This window comes from Python bivittatus, unplaced genomic scaffold, assembly GCF_059951505.1.
Source record: "Python bivittatus isolate LINGU-HERP-01145 unplaced genomic scaffold, Pbiv_v1 ctg000220_np1212, whole genome shotgun sequence".
Classification (NCBI taxonomy): domain Eukaryota; kingdom Metazoa; phylum Chordata; class Lepidosauria; order Squamata; family Pythonidae; genus Python; species Python bivittatus.
In genome coordinates, this window is record NW_028277048.1 from 3,609,024 (window position 1) to 3,634,380 (window position 25,357).

At 41.4% G+C, this 25,357-nt stretch overlaps 1 protein-coding gene across 1 annotated transcript; it reads left to right on the plus strand.

Moving 5' to 3' along the window:
* The first annotated feature begins 7,151 nt into the window (after positions 1–7,151).
* Positions 7,152–18,009, plus strand: TNFSF14 (TNF superfamily member 14). The gene is made up of 4 exons (XM_025163892.2): positions 7,152–7,410; positions 10,121–10,157; positions 14,257–14,304; positions 15,052–18,009. The coding sequence occupies exons 1-4, from the start codon at positions 7,195–7,197 to the stop codon at positions 15,471–15,473; spliced, it is 723 nt and encodes a 240-aa protein (XP_025019660.1). The 5' UTR covers positions 7,152–7,194; the 3' UTR covers positions 15,474–18,009.
* The last annotated feature ends 7,348 nt before the right edge of the window (positions 18,010–25,357 follow it).

The following is a 25,357-nucleotide window of genomic DNA, read 5'->3' on the forward strand; positions in this document are numbered from 1 at the left end:
AGACTGGTATGGATTTAGTAGCAAAAAATTGTTTGCTGGCAGCACATACAATAATGGCCATTTATGAGCAATTTCTGCTAGCTAATACTAAGTAAGAGGAATTAAAACATCTCTTGGAATGGTAACTGAACTGAAACAGAGAGAAAGATTTTCTAAGAAAAGGACATTAAAGAACAGACAGGCCACCCACAGCAATGTACAGGAGGGCCAACCGTCAGCTTCGATACTGGGCAGGAGGGGGGTTGCTGAGACACAAACTGTTCCAGGTAATAGAAATTCACGTATCTTGCAATTGCATTAAGTTATACTGCTTATGGCTGATAACAATTTTAATGCAAATCGATGCATTTTAATGCATTCACTCATTCCTCATCTGTTGAGATGTCAAGTGGACTTTGGTGAACTAAAGGAAATTAATTGGCTTTCCAGTTCTGCTGCTGACAAAGGAGTTATCATAGCTTTTGTGTGTGTACAGGTGTGATTTCACTCCTGGCGACTGCCTGGACAAGTCCCTGCAGTTTTCTTGGCAAGTTTTTTCAGAAGTGGTTTGCCCTTGCCTTCTTCTTCCTAGGGCTGAGAGAGCGGCACTGGCCCAAGCTCAGCCAGATGGCTTCGTGCCTCAAGCAGGAACTAGAACTCTGGGTCTCCTGTTTTCTAGCCTGGTGCCTTAACCACAACACCAAACTGGCTTTCATATCATCACATTTATGCATACATTATTGGATTGTGCTCATGAGAAGTTTTCTGGAGTCATTCCAAATCATACTTGTCCAGGTCTTCAAGGACACCAGTGTGCTGTCCAGGTCTTCAAGGACACCTACTCATGTAGGAAGTCAGTCTGGCAAGGAAACCATGCTAGCTCAGCAGAAAATAAATCACCTGACATTCCAAGGACCTTGTTAGTAGTGGTAATACAAACTAAACTTAAAGAAAAGAGAATAGAAAGGAGTAAAAGGGCATAAAAAAGAAAAAAAGAAAGAGAAAAGTAAGATTATAATAAAGAAAGAAAAATTATATAAAGAAGTAACTTCCAATCTTTATCTCAAGTATAAACAGATGTAGTGACTCTTCACCCCCTCTAAGATGACAAACATTTATCTCTTCATCCCATATCCCTTCTCCTATCTATAAAACATCATCTGTTCAGTCCTGGTGTCAGCAGAAAGTCCATAAAGGGTTGCCAGAAGTAACATTTCTTGTTTTAACCTTGATCAAATAAGCCAACTTTATTTTCCTTCCTTTTAGTTCTAACCGTCTTAAACCTTAGTTCATTCAAATATTGTTGCAGTATTTTATTTCTCTTCATTTCCCCATCGCACAGAGTTCTTTGAGGCTTTAATAAGCCTCTTTTGTAAATCCAACAGGAAAAAATTATCCAAGTCACTCTCTTGGTTTGTCATTTGTATCTCCCTTTTAAATTTTAAAACCTCAGCCAGTTTCTTTTGTAGATCCAGTGAAACATCTTTTCTAAGTCATTCGCCTGGCCTGTCAGTTGTAAAACCACTTTTGATACCATCTCTGTTTTGTCAGATAAAATTTATTCTACATCTGTCATTTCTTCAATAATATCTTTTAGAGATAGTTTATCGATAGAAGCAGACATCATTACTGACATTGTTGATATTGTGGCTACTATTTTCTGATTCTGTTTTTCAAAAGCCTCCTTCAATATTTTCATTGTTAGAACATTTTGCAACATTTTACAGGCTTATAAGTCTTTCCTCTACCTAAAATCGTCAGTCCCCTCTAGTGGCCATTTTTTAAAATCATGAAATTGCTAATTTTTGTTTTGTCTTTAAAAACCGAAATAGAATCTATTTCCCACAAGAACCTGTTTGTTCTTTATAATTAATTCCAAAATCTTATTGTAAAAGTTTCAGTGTTTCAGTTTTATCTGGGCCCTTAGTCTGTTTATAACTTTCTACGATCAAAATCTTATTTAGCTTTTCGCAGTTTATTTCAGATTCTTTACATTCTTAAGCTTATGATTAAAATGTTCTTTCATTCAGGATTGAAGGCAGAGTCACCCGGCGTTTTCAAACTTGTCATTCTGAAGGTCTCTAATAATTTAGAAGTAGTTAATAGGCAATTTCCAAAAGTGATTAGAAAGTGAGGTTTGCGAACTTTGGGCCCTTTAAAAGTCTCCACCATGGTTGTGAACAAGATGGCTAATCCCGTCATCTCCTGGTGCTCAGACCCTCAATAGACTTTTGCTAACCCCAGGACTGAAATGACAGTGCTTTATGGATTTGTTTATAGATAAGAGAAGGGATATGGGAAGAAGAGATCATTTGTTTATATTTTAAGAGGAGGTTGATAAGTTACTAAAATTGTGATGAAGGTTGGAAGTCACTTTTTAAATATTTCTTTTCTTTTTCTTTATTATATTCTTACTTTTCTTTCTTTTCTATTTTTCTATTTTTTCCGCACCTTCTACTCTTTCTTTCTATTCTTTCATCTTTTTTTAGTTTGTATTAGTTTTTACTATTGTAATTATAATCTTTAACAAAATTACTATAAAAAAGAGTGTGAAGCTTATGCAGGAGACAAGAGCATCATGGCTCACTTTGGAACAGACAACAGATCTTGTTTACTAGGATTAATACAATTGGCTGTACTTAAACTGTAATTCTGTAGAATATTATCTAATACTGATCAAGTAAGTGGCAAGCACTTATCAATCAACTTTTTGTTCTTATTGGCCAGAGCAGTGGAAAGATTATGTTCTTATGGTGCAATTAGATAGAACCTTGCCTGCACATTTTTTGAAAGAGGTCTGTATGTCCCTCCTCCACACCACCCTTAAATAGAGCATAATATTCCAATCAAGTGGTCTGGAATATCCACAAGACTGTGGGGGCCCCCCCACCAGCTATGCCCCCATTGTTCCAGTCCCCGCATGTGGTTACAACTATGAATCAGGTTTTTAGCTGCACAAGCCTCAAGACTTAGCTGAAAGCCGCAGATGATTAACCAAGAGAAATATGTGAGGAAGTGTTATGTTTAAAACATCAAAAATGTTCCAGCTAGGGAACAGTACAATAGTCCCTGCTCCCCCTCCCATCCCTTCACAACAGAGATCCTTTCTGAGGGAAAATCATTTTCTATCAATGCTTGGAAGCTACATGGTCAATAATATACAAATAAAGCCTGTGACAATAATCAGATATTGAGGAAGGAGGGCTGGAAAGGGCAATGATAAAAATGAAATGCAGGCCTTGGAAAAGGGATTAATTGGTGTTTAGGTGGGGGGGGCTACCTTTTGACCATCCTAAAGTGGATTCATTTATGGAAGCAGAATGGAATGCTTTGATACAGTGTAAGTGTTAAAGAAAAGGAATAACAAAACATTTGCAACTGTATTCCCAAGGCATTCCTTTTTTTCCTCAGTCATTTCTGAAGTGACTAACAGAAAAACTTGTCAAATTATTTTGTGCGAGAAAAGAATTTGCCTTCTTCTGTATGACTTTTCTGGGTGTTCTTATGAGATCCTTGGCCAAATTCACCTTCCTTTCTGTTTTAAGTGGATTGCAGCTTAGCAAAAATTGCTTGAGCTGGATATCCTTCAAGGCTGAGCAAACAGATCTCTTTTAACTATTTCCCCAGCCCTTTCCTTGCCATTATGAATGATGTCTCTAATAGTTGGTTAGTCTAGTCTAGTCTGTTCTGGTCTAGTCTAAATTTATTTATATGGCTTACTGACCCTTATTTTATATAATTAGGAAAGACGTTTTGTTCATATCTTACATTTTGCTCCAGACTGGCACTATGTCCTGGCAAAGTTCCTGAGAACAAAATAAGGAATTGGGCAATCTAGAGCTCAGCTGAAACCATGATGCGGCTGCCTTTTCAGTCTGCTGAAGATCTCTAAGTCAGGCCTGCCTATGCTGTGTACTGCATAAAAGATAAAAGACCCTTTCTCATTTGCCTCTAACTGCAACACAAACATGCCCAGTTAAGTGGGGGGGGGGTGTTCTGCTATGACCTCATGACAGTGCCTTTGACTTATTCCCAGCAAACTGCTGAGGCAGCTTAAAGTTATCTTAGCTGCTCTTCTCCAGACAGTTTTCGCCATGGTCATGCTGTATAGCAGGCTTCATTCACAGTGCAGTTGCTGAATGTAGCTTGGGTCTGCCCAGCTCCTGTTGGTCACTTTAGGCTGCCCTCGGCATGGCCCCTCCCCTCTGGTCTCTGCCCTCCATAGGCAGCTTGGCTTGGGTTGAAGCAGAGCATCCAGCTTCCACAGAAGCATCTGCCCACGTAATGCCCAACTGGTGCTTTCTATCGCACTTGCCAGGTCTTATGCAGGCTCTTTATTTAACATGGACTAAGTTTAAAACAGGCCTAGCATTCTTTTGGAAGAGCATTAATCCTGTCCTGTATAGAAAGTTGATTTAAACCAGGAAAGAGAACTCAGTTCTGCCAGTTGTGAATTGCTAATTCTGTTGTTATTGGGTATATTATGGTCTTCCAGTGCTTTTCCAAACTAGGGATTTCATTTGGTCATATTTTTTTCTCTTTTCTCTAGTTTTATTATTTTTCAAGACTTGTGCATGTGTGGGACCACTTTTTGAACAATATCATGCACCTGCGGTTTGTAAAGCACAACATGGTTACTTGGGTTTCCTGGGGTGGGGGGTGGGGAGTTGCCATTTTCCCTGCTCCATTATGGTTTTGATAGCGTTAAGTGCCATGGTGTGATGACTGTGATTATTTGGGTGGGCCAATCACAAGTGTGTGTGTGTTCTCCATGGGTGTCCTGTGGCTAGCTATAGCCACAGTTGGATTTCTTAGGCACTTGTTGCCAGCACTGACATTTTCTTACAGTGCCTGGTGACCTGTTAGCTGGGCTATTTCTGAACACAGGTTTAGCATCATTCCATAAGAGTGCTAGACCCATGTTCAGAAATACCCTGAAATCACGGGGGGTGGAAGACTAGCACAGAGGAGGGGCTACAAGAAGCATCAAGAGAGCAACCATCTACTTCAAACCACACACCCGTTTAATGGCTGCCACCGTTGAGTGTGGGCATCTTGACAAGTGGCCAAACCTATCACTACAAGCACCAGCCAGCTGTTGTCTAAGTCCATGTTGTGGCTAGTTATTGTTTTTCCTATTGCCAGGTGATGCTTGGTGGGAGGGGAAATGAAGCCAGGGGAATCATTAATCACTTTCCTTATCTTGGCCCACTTAAATGAATAAGGACAACACTTTTTACCAGTCTCATTACTGCAACAGAATACAGATTGGCAATGGGGACAGCACTTTAGCATGAACATCTGCCTTGCTAGACCTTCTGAAAGACAAAGTGAGATCAAACTTTCCCTCAAGAAAAGCTGCTTAAAAGTTCTGTTCAAGCAGGTGACAGTGAAAACAAAATTGTCCAGCTGTAGACTACGAAGAGTGGTTATTTCAAATCAATATGTGAACTTCTTCTTTTGTTCAGCACCAAGCTATGCACACACACACACCCCTGTCTCCTTCCCTGTTACCCCAGGTGCTCATTGAACCAAGGCCATTCAAGATCAGGGCCAATCTGAGTTGACATACAGGCTGCCTTGCTTTCAATATGCATCCCATTTGGAAGTTCTTCGCTAGGCAGCCTTCTATGACCCAGGCCCATCCAGGTATCTAGTCAAAGCTTGGACTTGCCTCTGGAAGATACCAGCTTGGGGAAAGCTTCCCCATGTCCATTTCTCTTCCCTTGATTAATGAAATTAACCCAAGACTGACATTCATAGTGTTGGAGAAGCCAATATTTGCCATTGCGTCAGCATCTGAAAAAAGAGAGGATCCTGCAGCCTTCCTGTTTTCATGACACACATCTACAAAGGGGACCATTCTTTTGTATATTTGCCTCTGAGAGCAAATGGGGGGGAAATGATTTTTCATGGGAGGAAGGGCCAGAGGGAAAGAAGACTGAAAAGAGAAAGAAAGTGGTTCCTAGATGGATTGTTCCAGATGCCTCATTAAGGCTTGGTGTAGTCAAGCCCTGGTACACAGGGTATGCTTGGGTTTATGAGCACGTTTAACGCTGTCAGAAGTTATTACCCAGTAGGTGGGACATGTCAACTGTTCTACCTTTCCCAGAGAGATATCAGGGACTGATCATCAGAGAAAAGACGATCACAGTCATGTGAAACCTTTAGCCACACCAACAGAACTTGGCCTATTCAAAGGGCACAAGGGGCATTATTCAGTCAGAGCAATCTGTCTAAATTTAGCTGGGAAGAGGAAGTGTGTATGACTGCCCAGCGCTCCCTGGAATGCAACAGTCTGATGGAATCCTTTGCAGATATCGCTCAGGCATGGAAGTTACATACAAAGAAGGAAGAGAAGTGCCATATTGTTGATTCCTGTGCATGGTGTAACCCATATTGCTAGGGAATTCTGGGGGTTGCAATTGGTCCCAAGAATTCTGAAGAGTGCCAGAGATCAGAAGGCTGGCAAGCACAGAGGCTAACTTGTCCTTTCTGTTAAACTGTCTATGTGTTGGATTTAAATACTGCCCACCCGTCTGCATGAATACAGCATTACAAGGAGAGAGTGAAACACATTTTCAAAAAGCAGAACTTACTTACGGTGCTTTCACTTGCAGTCCTTTTCATTCAGAGTTCTCACCAAAGCGTTCACCCCATCAGAAAAAGAGGTTTTTAAAAAATGCTATTGTTTTGTGGATTTTAAAAGGTGAGGGTTATCCATTGTCTCCCTGACCACACTTTCCTTGCACTGTGGGTAAGAAGCCCACCCCCACCGCTTCTTTCTTTCTACCTACCTGCAGTCCAAAGGCTTATCTTTCCATGGGCCTTGGATCCAGTTTTCGCTGGCCGTGAGTTGGGAGCAGGCAGAAATCCTGGATGGAGGAAAGACAGCCCTACCCCCAGTCATATACATCTTTTCCTTCATGGCAACATGTGGGAAGCGCAAAATGTCAACGTTCAAACCAAAAACCTGATGCACCCACTCAGGAAAAGACAAGAGAAGTGGCTTCCCTCGAGGAAGTCCCAGCCCACCAAAGCAAACATGGCCATCATATGTATCAAGGACAATTGAGTAACCTTGTGGTTTCCTCCCCCGGGGTGTGGGCGTTGCATGCTTTCTCTCTCTCTCTCTCATGTACAAGACTCAGTCTGCAGATAAGCAGCCCGCCTCTGGGTTCTGCAGTTCCTTCCACACTTCCCCTGAAGGATAGCATGATGGAAGCTGCAACAGGGTACCCCTCTGTTTTTGTTGTGGATCCAACACTAAGGGATGCTCCCTTTGTGCCACCTACACGGAGGAGTCGGAAGAAATGGCAAGCTGGCCAGCTGTTCCTGGGATTCCTGGTGCTGCTGATGCTGAGCGGCTTAGCCATCCAAGCCTATCTCCTGATTTGCTTTCGCAAGGAACTGGATACAGCAATGGCACAGGTCATAGAGAGTGATGCAGTGCGGTGCGAGTGAGGTTCTAGTGGGACAGAAAGGAGAGGCCAGGGAGTTGGAGTAGGACCCTAACCAAAGAATGTGCTGGACCACGTGCCCTTGGGGATGAGGAGTGCTTGGTTTCTCTTCAGTTGAAACCAGGATTGCTATGCTATCATCTGTTTGTGGGTCTGGCTGCATTTTGCTTCACGTATTAGGTGTGTGCTCTTGTATGTGTGCAGGGATGTGTGTGGGTTGTTGGAGAAAAGAGAATGATAGTTTCTTAAGTATGGTAAATTCAGAGGCTTGTATTTTATGTATGTATGATTAATTTAGTCAAAGTAGCTTTCAACATGCAAAAATTATTGTGGAGAGAGAGAGAGAGAGAGAAAGTCTTCCAGCAAGCCAATTGAACAGCAGGATTTTGATTTCAAAGGTGATTTAAAACAATAGAGCTTTTAAAAGGCTATTCAATTAATCTGGTCTAAGCACGAGACCAATAATTAGTATATTGCACTGCCATTTTTTAGTTTCTTTTAATGTTTCTTGTATGAGATGGAAATCAAAATGTCATTATACAGCCACCTTGCTTCTTTTCAGGGAATTGGACAGAGAGGCCAGCTGAAAACATCTTCTATTTGGAATCCTCCTATATTTTTCTACTGATTCCTCCTTTGTCCTATAAGAAAATCTGCTAAGGAGAAAATGACAGAGGCTGGGCTTCACACATTGCTCTAAGCCACGATGCAGTGTCTCGCCTGCTTTTTCGTTAGCATGTTCTGTAAACCAGCCATTGTATGCTTCGTAAATCATTGCAGATAGCTAAACAAAATGTGTGAACCAAGTCCACTAAGGTTTATTCATAAACCATGGCTGATCGTGACTTAGCCTGATGTGTGATTCTAACCACTGTAGTTCTAGCAGGCAGTTGACGTCTTATCCTAGAGCCCTCCAGGATAGTAAATTTTCGCTCATTTATGGATTACTAACTGCTGGTAAAGGTGCAAAAGTAGGGAAAAACGGTATCCCTCTGTCCTGGCTTGGGGTTAAAACCTTATGTTGAAAGAGACCCAAACTTCAGATGTGTTACAAGCCACTTAATCTAGGAATGGTTTCCATGTTGAATTGAATTCTGCATTATTTTTCAAATATGAGGTTATTTTTGACATCTCCCACAACTTAATTTGTCATTCTTCTATGGAAGGGATTATATGTAATTTCCAATGAGAAGCACAACTTTCTTTTTTTACAGTTAGCCCCTGACTGTCCTCAATTATAGAGATATACAATAAAAACCAAATTAATCATACATACATAAAAGCATAAATGCATACCTAAACTAATGATAACAACAATTATTATTATTATTATTATTATTACTATTATTCATGACTTTCTGTGATTTAAGATTTATTTCCACACATATATAGACTGATCAGGATATACAGCATTAGGAGGTTGCTGTACCACATTTCTATTGTTCTTATCACATTTCTAGTGGAACCACTGTAGCATAGGTTTTCATGCAAAAAGGAGAGTTCTCTTCCTCTGTTTTTGCTGGTTTCCGTTCAGACTGACTTTCTGCTCTTGCAAATGCAACTAGATTTGGGGGCAGGGATAGGCAAGTTCTAAGAAATATAAGCTATTTTCACCCATCATTTATGTCTTCTCGGATTTCCCTTGCTGAGGCATTTGCAGAATGTTACCAGCCACTGTCTATCCTTTCTTAAGAGGCTTCAGCACAGGGCACTCTCAGTGATAGCTCAACTCTTCAAAATGAAGAATGACTGAGTTTTAAGGACTCCTGTGAGGGTATCTTGACCAGTCCAGATCAATGGATGATCTCTGTGCATTGAAACAGCTGATGCAAAACCAAGGTGTGTGGATGAGCACACAGATGGTGACCCAGAACAAGTGAAATAATTGCATTTTCAGAGTGTTCCCTGACCTCCTGGAAGCATGCAAAATGGAAATGCAACCTATGAATTCAGTAAGGACAGATCTGAGTTTCTGATCTGATCTAATCTAATGCTTCTAATCCAAAGAACAATTCTTCAGTACTTATTGGGTGTTTAATAGTAATTTGCCAACCATCTGCCTTAGGTATTTCTGGGTGCCTCTTCCAAATGAAAAGGCCATATGAACCATTTGGTATTTCTTTCAACATGGAAAGCATCTGTCAAATGAAAGCCACTAATAAATTGTTTCTGTGATGACTTTTGCTGTATAATAGTGACCTGGAGAGTTCTAAGTTGCCATCATGGCTTGATGCAGTAGACCAGGTGGATAAAATGTGAAATACATATAAGTGCAATTGTAATGTCTGAGGATCCAACTCTGCAGTTATAAGCTTTTTTTCTTGCTTAAAATGCTGTCAGGATGGAAGGTTAACTCACCTTAATTTCACTTCTGTTGTAGTTGCCCCATCTGCCCGTTATTGTATTGATTAGTTTTTTGCAAAGAGAGTTTGCTCCTGTTGGAGAAATAGAGGAGAGTAACATGTGGGAATCCAGACTTTGGTTCAGAATTGGGTTTTTAACTCTGATCCCCTTTCTTTTGCTGGAAATTAATATTCCAAAAAAATGTCATAAATAATTAATAATGTTTTGGCTGAAAAGTGGCATGTATGCATAGCAGAATGAGAGCTGTTGGGAGGTGAATTTCTACTACCTTTTTAATTGGTTTACTGACAATTGTCTTCTGGATTTGTTTTTTTTAGGGAACAGCCAATGTGACTGCTGAAAAAAGTATACAAGGTAAATTTCTCTTCTCTTTTGTTTCAGTCTTCGCCTAGAGTTGCTTCCATATAATAGCCTTCAAGTCCTGCAGAGTCATTATTTTTCTGTAATTAGCAGGAAGTAAAATGAAAGCAGATTCCACACATAGTTTAACATGGTGCTACAGAAAGTTCCTTTCCCATATATGACAGTTCCATGAAGCAAAGGACCAGGTTAGGGAGAGATGGTGATGGAGAAAATCTATCTATGTGGTCACTAGGAGTCAGCACCAGGTTGATGGCACATACTATCAACCTTTCCAGTGCTAAGTGAATGTTTCTACACTGCAGATTCAGTCAGTTTATATCAGTGTTGTCCAACTTGGCCACTTTAAGATGAGTGGACTTCAACTCCCAGAATTCCCCAGCCAGCCATGCTGGCTGGGGAATTCTGGGAGTTGAAGTCCACTCATCTTAAAGTGGCCAAGTTTGGACAACACTGGTTTATATGCTACTCCTTCACTCTTTGCAGGGCTGGAAGATTACTGAGGAATGCCCCTTGAATGATCCTCTTTTAGCCCATTCTGCCTCACACAACGGGTGTGAGTGTATATATATACTCACAGTTACTGGTGTCTTCTCACTGGTTTCCATTTTCTTTCCAATAGTGAAATACTATTAATTTGTAATGAAATAAAGGAAAGAGGAAAGCAATTCAACTCAATCACCAGTGTGTTTTGACTTTACAAAAGATAGAGTATGAGTGCATAGTTCTCTTAAGTGTTAAGGCTTAACAGATTACCACTTCCCAGATTCACTTTGCAACAGAACCTGGTAAGCGTTAAGTAGTCCATTGGCTAGTGATCTGTTAGTGTCCAAAGATCCTCATCTGATCTTTAAAAAATTAGACGTTCAGGAATACTATTTTAAAAAAAACACCATTCCTTAATTGTTTAACAGTTTATTGCTTGTGGTGGGTATTGCTCCTGTAATAAACATACCTGCATGTCCCCTCTTTATTCCAAAGCATTCCTCTGAGCTGAAGGAAATTTGAAACGATCTGGGGGCTTCTTGATACTGCCCAGTTGCCCTATCACCAGAATGGGCAGGCAACTATTTCTGAAGGGCAGAGGTAGATGACTTCATCATCTGTTACTCTCCCATTCCCCATCAAAGTAACCCCAGAGTGCGTTGGAGCAGAAACAGGTCTAAAGTGCATTTTTTCATGTTACATTGCCTGGAGCGCTGCAGAACGCTGGGCTGCCTCTTCAATGGAGCCAGTGCTTATCATTCACTCTAATTGTTTCCCAAGCTAAAATAGTACAGTGGCTATGATCTTTGGTGGTTCAGAACCTGGCATTTAAAAAATTATTATTAGTTTTCCCCCCGGGCCTTTTCTTTTTAAAATAAATTCAGGGGTTTACCATATTAATGTTTTTCCACTCACCTGAGGTAGAAGGGTTTTTACATTTCGATACTTTGACTTTGTACATGCGTATGTGTGTTTGCGTGCCTATATGTATGCAGATGCATACCACACACACACACATGCTGTATCATCATCATCATCATCATCACCACCACCATCCTGAATTAATCCACTGCAAGATGAAGTCCTCTTCACTGCAGGATATGGACTATAATCTACCACTCTGGTCTAATGTGAGTTGGTTAACAGATTTTTTTTAAAAAAAAATTTCCAGCCTAGAGCTAAGTGGAAGTGACTGGAGATAGACAAGGATAGATGAGAGATGAGAGAGAGAGAGAGATGATAGATAGATATGACAAATAGATAAGAGAGGGAGAGGGAGAGGGAGAGAAGTATATATGTCCAGGACCACCACCTACAAGATGGAAAGTTATTGGCAATTGCTTTCCTGAAACAGGATGGTGGGAGGGCACAGCAGTGAGGGAATTATCGACTGGGAGTGGTAGCCTGCAGTCCAGACTGAATAACTTGCAAGTTGTCAAAATGTCTCAGTACAAATGGGATCATCTTAAAACTACTTAGAGCAAGCTTGTTGAGGGCTGGAAGATTACTGATGAATGCCCCTTTTGACCGGGCTTTGACATCATCAGGGTACTATAGTCAAATATTGATCAGTTTGTCACTATATAATAAGACCCAATACAATAGCAACTCTGTAATTACCCAAGGGTGAGTAAAAAAAAATCAAATCAAATCTTTAAAATGGACCTTCTTCCACCTTCCATTACCCATCCTCTCAGCTACACTTCTGGGTACATACTGTGTCAGTTCTTCCATGCTTTAAGGAAATATTGTACAATACATCAGTGGAACAATTCATAGTAACCTAATTATAAACATGGAGTGATGCTGTGGGTCAGAGGTTGTGGGAGTGTGGGGGTCTATAAAAAAGATGTATACCTCTTGATAGATACAGCAGTGGAAACAGTGAAAGCAGGAAATGTCTATTAACAAACAAGCCACATGAGTTACTATTTGAGCACTGTTTTTCCCACCTGGTCCCTCCACGTGTGCTGAAGTATGACGTTCAAAATTCCCAGCAAGGATAACTATTGGAATTCTGGGAGTTGTAATCTCCAAGCCTCTGAAGGCAACCAGACCAGAAAAGGCTGAATTAGCAACTGAAGCAATAATAAACGCAGTTTGTCTGGCCAGACCATGCAGTTTTCTCAGACATTAGTGTAGGCCAGGTGAAACCATCTCTGCCGTGGACCTTGGTTTGCCTAACTGAATAAAAAAGAGCAACATGATGCTCTTGTTTAATTCCCTTTAATTCAATTAAATTGTTTTCCACAATTTAAATTTAAATTTAAGGCGCTGGCTTTGATTTATAAAGTCCTAATCAGCATCTGATTATCTGAATGACTACTTTTTCCATTCTGTATCTGTCTGGGCACCAGGTCCTGCTTCAGGAGCTCTTTGACAGATGCTCCTATCCTCCAAAGTCTAGCCAGCAAATGCAAGGGGAGGACCTCATCTGTTGCTCCCAAACTATGGAAAAATTCCCTCAAGAGAACGGGTAGTCCCGTTTTCTCTTCTTGCTGAAAAACAGCTATAACAATCAGGCCTTTTGAACTGTTTTAAGAACAATTTTAGCATTCTTGGCTGGATTTTTAGTTCCTTTTTTAATGTTATTTAAAATATCATTTGAGGGACAGCATCTCCTCGGTTACCCATCCCATCAGGTCTGGCAGAAGAGGCATGTTACGGGTCCCATCTATTAAGGAGTTTCATCTGACAGGTCCCTTTTCTGCCGCAGCCCCTGCCCTCTGGAATATCATCCCCCCCCACAACCAGAAGGTAGATTGGCCCCGACCCGGCTTCCTTCCAAAAGGCTCTAAAGACATGGTTGTGCCAACATGCCTGGGGGTCCAGTGATGTTACAGAGCCTGCCAGATGACTATATTCATGACTTTCACTTGTCTGTTTTTTTCTGTTTCTCAATCGTAGTTTTGGTTTTTTATTGGGTTCTTAATTTGGTTTTAAAGGGGTTATTGGATTTTACTGATCTTTGGATTTTGTTTATTGGTTATGTTATTTGGTTGTTTTTAATTATGTGAGCCATCCAGAATCAAAAATGTGAGATGGGCAGCTATGCAAACTGAATAAATAAACGAATAAAATGTATCTTTTATTATTTTCTGTGCATTTTGTATTGTCTTGTTAGTCGCTTAGACTGTTTTGCCTGAATAAAAAGACAGGCTATAAATCAAATACTCACACACTTTGTAATCAGCTTAATAAGAAACTTTGCATTTTTATTAATTCTAATATTTAATTCTAGTATTTTGTTAGAAAGATATTTTTAATCAGTCTGGTGAAAAGTGGTAAACTCTATCTGAATACTATGAATATGTAAGATGCTAATGCATTTTAGAGATCTCTATTATTTTTTATTGTTTTTTAGTGCTCTTAAGTGAAGGCATTTCATTTTATGGTTTTCATACGGGGTGAGAAATTTTACTGATTGTATGTTAATGTTAGTTTTAATGCATATAATTAATGCATTTTATTTTTAAATATGTAATTGCATTTTATCAACTGCAGTATTTGTAATATGCCTTCATAGCTTGCATTGAGCTTGTGTAGAGCCTTCTCAGCATGGTACCTGCTTTGATCATGATCAGTTTCACCTCATTGTTTTTAACAGCTCCTCCCAAGCATCCTATCAAAAGGCCGTCTGCTCACCTGACACTAGGTAAGAAATCTCCTCATGAAACCATGTTTCTGTTCAGCTTTTACATGCATGGAGACTGAAGTAGGGCTACTTCACTGGAGGTGAACAAGACAGAATCCTTGAAACCTGGCTGGGGAATTCTGGCAGTTGAAGTTCACACATCTTAAAGTTGCTGAGACCACCTACATGTGACATTAACTCAGACATTCTGGTTGTCATTTATTTCTCCGTTAGATTTCTGTTCCACTTTTCTTCCAGGAGCATAAGCTGTACTCCCTTCTCCAATGTATCCCTACAACAACCCCATGAGGGAGGGTGGGATGAGAAAGAGAGAGGGATTATTTACTAAAGTCACCCAGTGAGCATCATGGCTGAGGGTGGACTCCTTCAGTCCCACTCCAACACCTTCACCACTACACCACATTGGGGGCTAAAAAATGAATGCAAAGAGAAAGCTGCTTTATACCTACAGCAAAGCAGCATCCATATGTGGGGGTATTATGTTGAAAGGAACTGGCTGAGTGGGTGGGGGTGGTAAAGTCTCAGAGCTCACTGCCCTTCTCCTTCCCAAAATGAAATTTCAGCTTAAATTGAGGCAATGATTCTCCAGTGTTCAGGGTCCTTTATGTTTGTGTGTGTATGTGTTGAAGCCAGTCTTTTTAAATGTGTTTTCATTGCTGATCTATTAGTGAAGATTCCATACAATCTCCTTGCTTACCTCCCCATCCTTCTATGAAACAAGGCTGAAGAAATGGTTGTGTTTTCCAGGACCCCGCAGCACTGCAATTATAGATGGAGTCCTGAAGTGGGAACATCAGAACGGGTTTGCCTTTCTGCATGACATGGGCTACAAGGGCGGTTCACTGATCTGCAACAAGTCTGGGCACTACTATGTCTACTCAAAACTCAACTTGGTATATTTAAGCTGTTCATCCAAACACCAGAGAAGTTCCCTTTTCACCCACAGCATTTACAAGAGGACATCTCGGTATCCCAAGGAGATAATGCTGCTGACCAACTACATTACGTACTGCAACTGGAAGGACAGCGAACAGTGGTACCGCAATAGCTTTGTTGCCGGGGTGGTGTATCTAGAGGAGGAGGAGGAAGTGTTCATCAAAGTAACGGACAGGGAGCTGTTGTTGTACAAGGATGACACGATATCGTATTTTGGCACCTTCATGATCTAAAGGCTTGAAGGCTGTGCGCAGACTTGATTTTAGTTGAGCAATGAGAAGGGCCTCTTCCTCTTACAGCACTGGGGTCACCTCTCAATGTTGCTTCAGCAGTTTTTCAAATACAGTGAAGAAGATGCAGGGGCAAGAGGCCTGCTCATTTTTTTTTTAGGACGAAAAAGTTGTTTGATAAACTGTTGGATGGGGCACAATGACCAAAATAAAAAGGGTGAGAATATATTTGGGAGGGAGGCAGGGACATAGGTGAACTTCTATTTCTTAAAAGAGCTAGTTGACATTGCTTTGGCTAAGCTGTCCATTAGTCACCCACGACAGGCATCCCAAATGTATGCCTGTTTTAGGTAACAGCTGCACTTCTTCTGGGGGGGGCTCATTCTTGTTTTTTCACACATTATAATCTGAAGTGCTGTAAAATCCGACAAAGTCAGTTTGACTGGGAGTCACGGTGGACGCAGAAAATGAGAAGACAACTTATCGCCTCATAGCCTCTGAAAAGCTGCTGTATGTACAGGGACTTAGGGCCTTTCCCCACTTGCACCTACCCACAGCATAAACATGCCCTGGCAATCTCTGGGTTCTGCCATGTCCCCATGAAGTTGCCTTCATCTTGTCCCCAGCAGCCCAGCACTGAGGCAGCCTTGGAATAATATTTTCTCCTCTTATCTTCACCCTCTCCAAGTGCAGCCTCAGGGTGTGTAAACTCTGTTAGGTTTTGTCACCTTGGAGTAATGTCAGGGGACTAGCTGTGACTGGGAGCAAAAGCAATAGAGGCAGGACAGGGATCAGCAATGAGTAGAGACAAGTTCCAGCAGAAGGGGTTTTTTGCCACTCAAGGATGTGTGGACAGCACTTCAGCTCAGCAGTAGGGAGAGGCCCTAAACTCATGATGAAGATTTTGAATTTTTACTCCTGTGTCACTTCATCCTGCATGGTCTACCCAGCACAATCCAGAATGCCGTTCTATAGTTACACTGACACAGCAATTGTTGAACCAAGGAGCTTCCTGTGCTGGAGACTGTTGCTATCATTGCAGTGAAATGTCAAATGTAAGCTAAGCTTGAATGACTGGCAGCCTTCTGGCTATGACATGGGACCTATAGTCAGCAATAAAGTCATTCCTTTGTGATCAGCTTTGGAGCCCAGAAAGCTGCCTATTTAGTACTTGGATGGACACGGCCACTTTGAGCCCTTATTTATTCTCAGATGCTTCTCCCTCATCTCCTACCCAAGAACCTTGGAAAGGATTATATTAGCCATTCTCTTCTATGAGTGCCTAGCTGTTTTTCCTTCTGCACAGCTCCTGCATTAACATAGAAATGTAGATAGAATTATATTGGACCACGTGATGACGTCACAAATGCCCAAATAGGCCAGCATTTCCTGGATTAGTCACCCAATCAGGAATTATGTACTAAACAGGCAACTTCTCCCAAACCATGTGACCAATCAGATTTGGTTACATGATCTCCCTTAAGAAAAAGAGGACTATCTAAATGAAAGAGAAGCATTCAAACGGGGAGGTGTGATATTCCTGGAAAGATGTGTCGATAGCTGCCTTAATGATGAAGATACAACTAAAAGTAAAACATCTCTAACCAAAATGATCTATTTTCTCTTGTGCTCAGAGAATTCATTCAGCCCTTCATTAAATGAGAAGGAAATGGATTAATTACCAGTCCTGATATTGAATGGGATCATTATACATTGGTGGAAACCAGTGCCACAGAGAAGGGCTCTAAACAATTGTAATGGAGCAGCTATGTATGTGATAAATCAAAAGAAAATCCCAAAGATTAGTGTGTTATTATTCAAATATATTGTTTGTGGGACTGCTCTTAAAAAGGATTTGAAAACTGTAGCTATGATAAAATATGGCAGCCAGTGATATATTCACGCCACACTGCATCTTGTTTAAGTTACACTGGTTTCCAGATTATTTCCCAACACATTTTAAAGTTCTTGGATCACCTTTAAAGTTTTCATCAGTTAGATCAGTGTTTCTCAGCCTGGCTGGCTGGGGAATTCTGAGAGTTGAAGTCCACATATCTTCAAGTTGCCAAGGTTGAAAAACACTGGTTTAGATGGAGGCCTTGCTCTTCGCCCCTCGGCCCATAGGCTAGCAGGCAGCAGGAGGGTCAAAAAAGTCAGAACAGTGCCCGCAACTGCGAATTGACATCCCAACCTTTTTTTTAATCTGTGTTGCACATAAAATGGGTCAGGACTTTGACCATGCAATTGCAGCACAATCTTTTTTTTTTTAACCTCTTCCGCAGACACTCAAAATAATCTCACTAGCAGAACCAAGCCCTGGAATGTTTAGTTGGCTTGCCCTCTTTCAGTCTCAAGGGGCTGATCAAAGCCTCTTATTTTGCCAGGCTTTTTGGAAAGTTAGCTTGGTATCCTGCTGCTATAGTTGGTTGACTAATACTCTGTTCGTCCCTGTTCTTTTGCGTTTGATTGTGGCATTGCTATGATTTGATTCTTTAGGCTTTTCATCTATATAATAAGTGGCCTTGTTTCTTGTTTTTGTCTTGGAATTGAAAGACTGGTTTCATATATTTGAAATAAACAAATATGCTCTTGCAAAAGCAATCTAGATGCCACGGTCATGCAGCGTGCAGCAAAGCTCAAATGAAAAGCAGGGATGGCAAAAGAGGGAATAAGCCGGTCAGGCCTCGTTTTCTCCTGTTTCACAAATTATTTGTCAACTATGGTCAAAAGATACGTATGCATACACTGTGCCTCTCTCCAGCCACTTTCATGCTGGCTGGGGAATCCTGGGAGTTGAAGTCCACACATCTTAAGGTTGCCAAGGTTGAGCAGCACTGCTCTATTGCACTGTCCAATGACATTTATAGGTCCTCCAAGAAAAACAATGGAATGAGACTTCTGTCACTTGGACATTAAGAATTTTCTCTCTTCCTCACACTTACATTAGCTGCCCTCCTCAAAGCCTTTTCCAGACTATCCTCTCTCTTTTTCCAACAAAAGCTCATTGTATTTATTAGATTAGATTTATTTTTATCCCACCTTTATTATTTTTATAAATAACTCAAGGTGGTGAACATACCTAATACTCCTTCCTCCTCCTATTTTCCCCACAACAACCACCCTGTGAGGTGAGTTGGGCTGAGAGAGAGTGACTGGCCCAAAGTCACCCAGGTGGCTTTCATGCCTAAGGTGGGACCAGAACTCACCATCTCCTGGTTTCTAGCCTGGCGCCTTCACCACTGGATCAAACTGGCTCTCATTGTATTTATTGTATTATTTTATTTATTTGTTTATTAAATTTGTATGCCGCCCATCTCCCCCAGAGGGTGACTCTGGGCAGCTCATTATTTTCTTTTTTATATACATAATTTTTATTAAGGAAATTTTTCCCAGCAGCAAAGACAAGACAAATTTTAAGGTAAAGATAAGAGAAATAGAGAAAAGTAATAGAAAAGTGAAAAAGAAATAAAGAAAAAGAGATAGAAAAGAAGAAGGAAAAAAGAAAGAATAATGAAGTGGATTCCGATCTTCTTCACAGCAGTTATAAGTACATTTATATTTTACCTTCTCTCTCTAAGTTTCCTTAGAAACTAACGTTTCCTTCTTTCCACAATCTACCCTTTCTAATCATCAACTCCATAAATTATCCCTTTTCCAGAGTATCCTTTAACCTGGAGAGGACACATGAGGTGACTGCAGAAAAAAAGAAAATCTCCCTCTTCCACTGACATAAGAAACTCCATTGGTAGAAACTGTAATAGTACAATTTTTAAAAAATTTAAAAAGTGCCCAGGGCATATTTGGGATTTAAGGGTACAGTTTGGGTATTTTTACCAGAAGTTGCCGAGGTAGGTATGGACAATGGCAAAGAACCTTTGAATCAGGAAGCACCCCAGGAAAGTAGTTTCCTCTACAGCCTCCTAGGAGGATTTCTATCACCCCAACTTCTAAACAAAGCAACCCGGGCTGCTGTGACTCACCATGTTATTTTCTGAGACTGCTCTTCAGGCCAGAAGCTTTCCTGAAAATAATTAGTTCTACCACACTGGAAAAATATCTCACCTCCACTAACGGTCTGATACATGCCGTTATCTGCAATCCTAAGTTATTGCACTGAGAAGTCTTTAAAAGCTCAGTTTGCTCTTCTCCCTCTTCCCCGCTAACTCCCCCCAATTAAAAAAACAACAACACTATTTTTTACTTTCTCCTTCCCATCAGGAATGGAAAGGACTCAGGACCCTGTGACTCCATCCAATGTCTGTAGGGTTTGCTTGCTCAATCCAACTGCCCAGTGCTGAGATGGGCAAAACCACTCATGTGGGCATGAGACTTGCACAAATCTCAGGATCTTCTACACATCTGAATACTGGGCACTGACTGGGGAAAGTATTTCTAAGCGTTTTCTCCAGAATTTAAGAGATAAAGAGAATGGTTGATCTGTCGAACCCAAAAGCACTGGAAGTTCGGGGGGGGGGGGGGTTGGATTTACAGCAGAGAACCAACCTTCCTTCCTTCCTTCCTTCCTTCCTTCCTTCCTTCCTTCCTTCCTTCCTTCCTTCCTTCCTTCCTTCCTTCCTTCCTTCCTTCCTTCTCTCCCTCCTTTCTCCTTCCTTCCTTCCTTCCTTCCTTCCTTCCTTCCTTCCTTCCTTCCTTCCTTTGGGATAATGCATGGATTGCAACCCTAGATGCAACATCAGCTAGGAAGTGATGGAGTTAATTGCAGTTATGCTGAAAGCTTAGGTTTGCAGTATGCCAGCTTCCTATTTGTTTGATTACTTATTTATAGAATAATTTAAAAACAAAATAAAATCAGAAAGAGCACCAAGGAAAGTGTCTGCCAGAGCAATGTGGGGATGCAAGCATACAATCTATTGTTTTCACCAATTTGCCCAGTTTCCACCAATTTAAGCATGAATGCTAAACAAACAAGCAAACAAACAGCCTTTATTTCAATCACAGACCAGCATTAGGTGGCATAGGGCTCTAAAAATTATACCTGGTAGCTATAGCAATCAAGACCATAAAGTATAAAAGTTAATCAAATAAACAGCTTTACTGTCACAAATGTCTAATATTATTAAATATTAAATTGAAGAGTACATAAAAAATGAAAATACAACATAAAATATTGCCAGGATTAATAGAAAGGTAAAATAATAGTTTGAAAAACTACCATTGATCAAAAAAGAACTATAAGATAACAAAGAGGTAACAATGAAATTAAAAGCCTAGGTAACTTAAGAACATCCAGGTGTGAAAATATAAGTACAGGGAGTGTCTCCTCCTAATCTATTATACTACTGGCTCTTAGTAACTCTTAGCAACCTTGACATGTTTTGTAAGCTGCAGTGCAGAATACAGCAATGTTATATATTACGGAAGGATCATAGCCTGAGAGTAATAAGCAGACATGTATGACTGGCAAGCTTGCAAGAAGTGAGGAAAGAAGACCGTTTTGAATCTGTCAAACAAGGGCACCCTGCAGGAGAAATGTGAATGCTGGCAGAAGTTTCCTTTGAATTTTGGGCACTTCTTCAAGGGCTCTGCCCAGGTGGGATCCAGAACTATGAATCCAGGCTGTGCTGCTGCACAAATCAATGGCTTGTCCTGTTTCCCTTCGGTGGTTGGGCTTAGCCACTGAACGGGACTGCTTCTGTTTAGGGCCTCAAGGTCTCAACGTGAGCTCTGCTCCCTTGTGCTGAGGGGGGAGTATTTGCATTAGGACTCCAAACTTGCAGGCCTAGTTTATTTGTGTGTTTAATCAAGGCCTTACCTGTTTCCACTCCCAAAGCAACTCTAGTTGTCAGACAAAGAAAATAAGGAATAAAAAGAGAGACATTGGTGACCACCCCCATAAACAAGCAATCACTGTGTGGGGTTGCAAATCCCTCTTTATGGCTTTAGGGCCAGTTCTATGGCCCATACAGACTTCTCGGGGGATGCTGTTCCACAGAGCAGGGGCAGCCGCAGGAAGGCACATTTCTGGAATCCTGTGAGATGGTCGTATTTCACAGACGGGATCCAGAGCATGCTAACTCTGCTAGACCTTATCTGGCAGATAGAAGCCCTCGGAGAAAGGTGGTTCCATTGATATCCAGCCCCTAGCCGTGCAGGGCTTTAGCGATGACTACCAGTACCTTGAATTGACCTGGAAACCAAGCACTTACTAGTGCAGCTCTTGGTGAACCAGAGTGTCACTTGCATGAACCATGGCATGCTCAGAATGACGCACAGTGCTGCATGATTGCCCAGCTGTAGCATGTGAGTGTTTTCAAAGGCAACCCCACGTAAAGCACATTGCAACAATCAAATCAGAAATGACTAAGCCACCAGTGGCTGTGAGAAAGGCCTCCTGATCCAGGAAAAGGCGTCACTGGAGACCAGCGCATGGGTGCAAAGGTCTTCCTGGTCAGGAATGCCCCTTGGTCTTGGAGCGAGAGCTGATAGTGCAGTTCTAGTCATGATCAAGGGAGCATGAATGAAAGCTGCCTTGCTTGGAGTGGGTTGGTTAGGGATTGGGAAGAAGGGATCAGTATAAACATGTCTGTCCTATGCCTCTTATACATGCTCCTGTATCTTGTTTGGAGCTAATACTTGAATTAGGCTTGGAGTAAGCCAAAAAAAGTATAAAGCTATACATTACCATTCACTGCCTTAGAACAGGGTGGGCAACTTGTGGGCCTCCAGATGTAATGAAAAACGTCATCCAGTATCGTTTATCCTTAAGTTTATCTCCTGGTGCTTCTGGGTGCTGCAACTGTCATGGAGATCACAGGCTGTCTACCTCTGTGGAAGATGCTACTTTTTTTAATGCTAGGGGAATAAAAGTAAAACTGAGAATAATATAACTCCTTTTATTATGCGTAAGGAGAGAAAGATTTCTGGGTAACCATGAATGAAGAACAAATGATCATTAGGTTCTTTTGGGGATAAATAGGAAAGTGGTGGCAATAGAAGTTTGCAATGTTATTATATTGATTCACATGGCTTCTGCTGTGCCTCACACTTGCTTCCTTTAGTCAAACCGCATCAGAGGGGGCTTGCTAGCATTACAGAAAGGATTTCCTGTGGCCTGCAACGCTTGGCTGGCTGGAGTGCGTTGAAGAGAAGGGCGGTAGATGGAAAACGGCATCAGTTTTTGTAACTTGAACCAAAATGATGCACTCAGCTTTAGCGGCATTGCCTACTGTGGTAGAAAGCCACCCCAATGGGCTTCATGTACTGAATCCTGGCCCTTCTAGGAGGAAGGAATTAAATTCCTGTTCAGGTGCTGTACTTGAAAACAAGGTATGAACTTGAGGCTTGGGGTTGAACCTAAGATTTCATCCACCAGCAGCATCCTACATTCCTTACGCTGAGTGTTCACCAAGATGTGTGAAACCTGAAAAATCGCTGAAAATACACTCTCTCTTTAGCTTAGGGCCTTTCCCCATTTGCACCTAACCACAATACAAAAATCTCAAAGTGAAACAGGTGTAAGCCACCTTAATCCGTGTCAGGATTAAAACTTCTATTTCCACCCTTAAGCTGACACCATCCAGAAGGGCTTTAAAAGCTGCTGAGTTTCACTGATTTATGTCAGAAACACTCCAGTGATGAGGAGGGGGTGGGAAAACAGGCTTATTGGCCATTTCAGACGAAAGCAGGTACAGCCTCTGCCCTGTGATTCCCTGACAGCCTCCTTCTGCTGCCCTTCTGCTGTTGTCTCCCTAAATGGCTGGACACAGCACGAGACTCATAAAGAAAACTGCCTGCTGGGGCTTGAAATAGTGTCAACGTCAAAATGTGCAACAGTGAAATGGCATCATAGGCTGAAATAGCAAAACTCTGAAATGACAGGGCAATAAATAGGTTTCCCACTCAGCTCTATTTGTGAGTTTTAAAAGTTTTTTTTTAAAAGCTTCCTTCAGCCCTGGTGAAAGCAGGAGGAGAAGCACAGAAAGGAGTCTAGAGAAGAGCCCTGCAGCCAGATATATTATCATCTTCTGTGTATGGCAGCAGCAGAACTCTAATATACATGTGCAACAAACACCAGTAAATGCAATAAATTTAATCAAATCGTATCCGTTGTGTGTTTTTATTGGGCTTTCTGTAGTTCCTGGCAGCCAGCGCTACCACAAGGATGTTCTAAAGAGGAGAGCGGCAGAACAGGAGGAATCAGCTTTGCTGGTCCCACACGGCATGTCTATATCAGGACAACGCTTTCTGATGGTGCCATGGAACAAAGGGCCAGGGGAGTAGTACAGTAGTACAGCAGTACAGGGGAGGCAATTAGGGCCGCAAATGTCATGCTGGGACAGTTGGGGCCACCTTGAGAACAGATGGAAATACTACTTGAACTCAGCAGCACGGAAGGCTCTCAAAGTAGTCGTTGCTCAGATATCCCCAGGGCTCAAATGGTTTGTGGCCGCCACCACTACCGCTTACGGCTCAGCATGTAGAATTTTGTGCAAACCATGACCTACATCCAAGTTTGCCAGTAACGCTCTTTTAGTGGGCAGTTCTTAAAACTCTCCTCCCTTCTCTTTAAAAGGCTCAGTTTCTGAGAACTTAAGGCTAGGAAAGTACCCATGATCACATCACCTAATGCAAGTCTTTCTTTTGACTTTTCCTCTACCACTAATTCAATCAAGAGGAGCACCATCCCCATTATGTGGACAGGAGCATTTGGCAGTCTGTCCTCTTGCTGCTAGGAGTTCATTTCCCCCCAGTATGTGTGTGTGTGTGTGTCTATCTATATATGTATATCTATCCCAAATAACTGGGGATGTTGTGCAACTGAACTTGGGTGGAAGAGTAATTTATGCATAGTATAAAATATCCTGCTTCTCCCAAACTGCTTAAGATATTTAGAATTTGGCTTTTTCTTTGCTGTTTACCAGCCAGGTGTCAGGCCCTGCAATAGCCACCATGGCCATAGAGCTCAAGGAGGAAAAGTAGCAGTGATTACTTGTAGATCTTTGTAGGGACAAGGAGCGCTGTTCCAATAGCGAGAGGATACAAGTACCTGTGCATGGAATGGGGTTTTGCTGACAACCTAAGGCTGTTGCTGATGTACCAACCACCTAGCTCCCTTGCAGGGGCCCTCCATCAACTCCTGGATCTCATCTTGGGACTCATGTTGCAGTTCCTGAGGATGTTAGTCTTGGGTGACTCCAACCTTCATATCCTAGGGAAGGGATATGATGTAGTTCATGAGTTCATAGCTTCCATGGCAACCACTGGCTTGCCACAAGAAATTGAGGATCCAACAGATGTATTAGGGCACACACTAGATCTAATCTTTACTTCAGAGTAGATGAGGTAGGTAAATCACTACCTCATCAAACTGCAGATTACATAGGCCCTGGACTATTTCAAGGGTGGTGTACCTATTTAGAATTGTCCATCCCAGGTACCTAAAGGATTCTGAAGGTTTCCAGAGGGTGCTTGGGGACCTCTCCAACACTTTGGCAGGAAGTTACATTTTATCAGATTCAAAGGATATCTCATTGAATAACCAGCAGGCAGCCTCAGAAGAAATTTGTTAGATACTACAACTCTTTACTGATTTCTAAGCCACAGTCATTACGAGACAACATAACAAATTTAGTTAGTTTAGTTAAGTTGTGGGATCCTACACTGGACAAAGATGGTTTCATACTTCCAGAGAGTGGAAATTAATTTTCTGATGGTATGGCTTCTATTGTCTTTCTATTCTTTCTATTTAAGAAAAACTTAACTTTGCCTTCTAAAATTATTTCTAGTTTTCTTGACCTCTTGAAAACATACTCTGGTTTTTATCTGTAAGGAACCTGTGTATTTTGCCTAAGTTGTAGTTCTGAGCTACAACTGGATACTTTATTTGCAAAAAATAGTTTGTAGTTTCATCCAAGCAACTCCTGAGA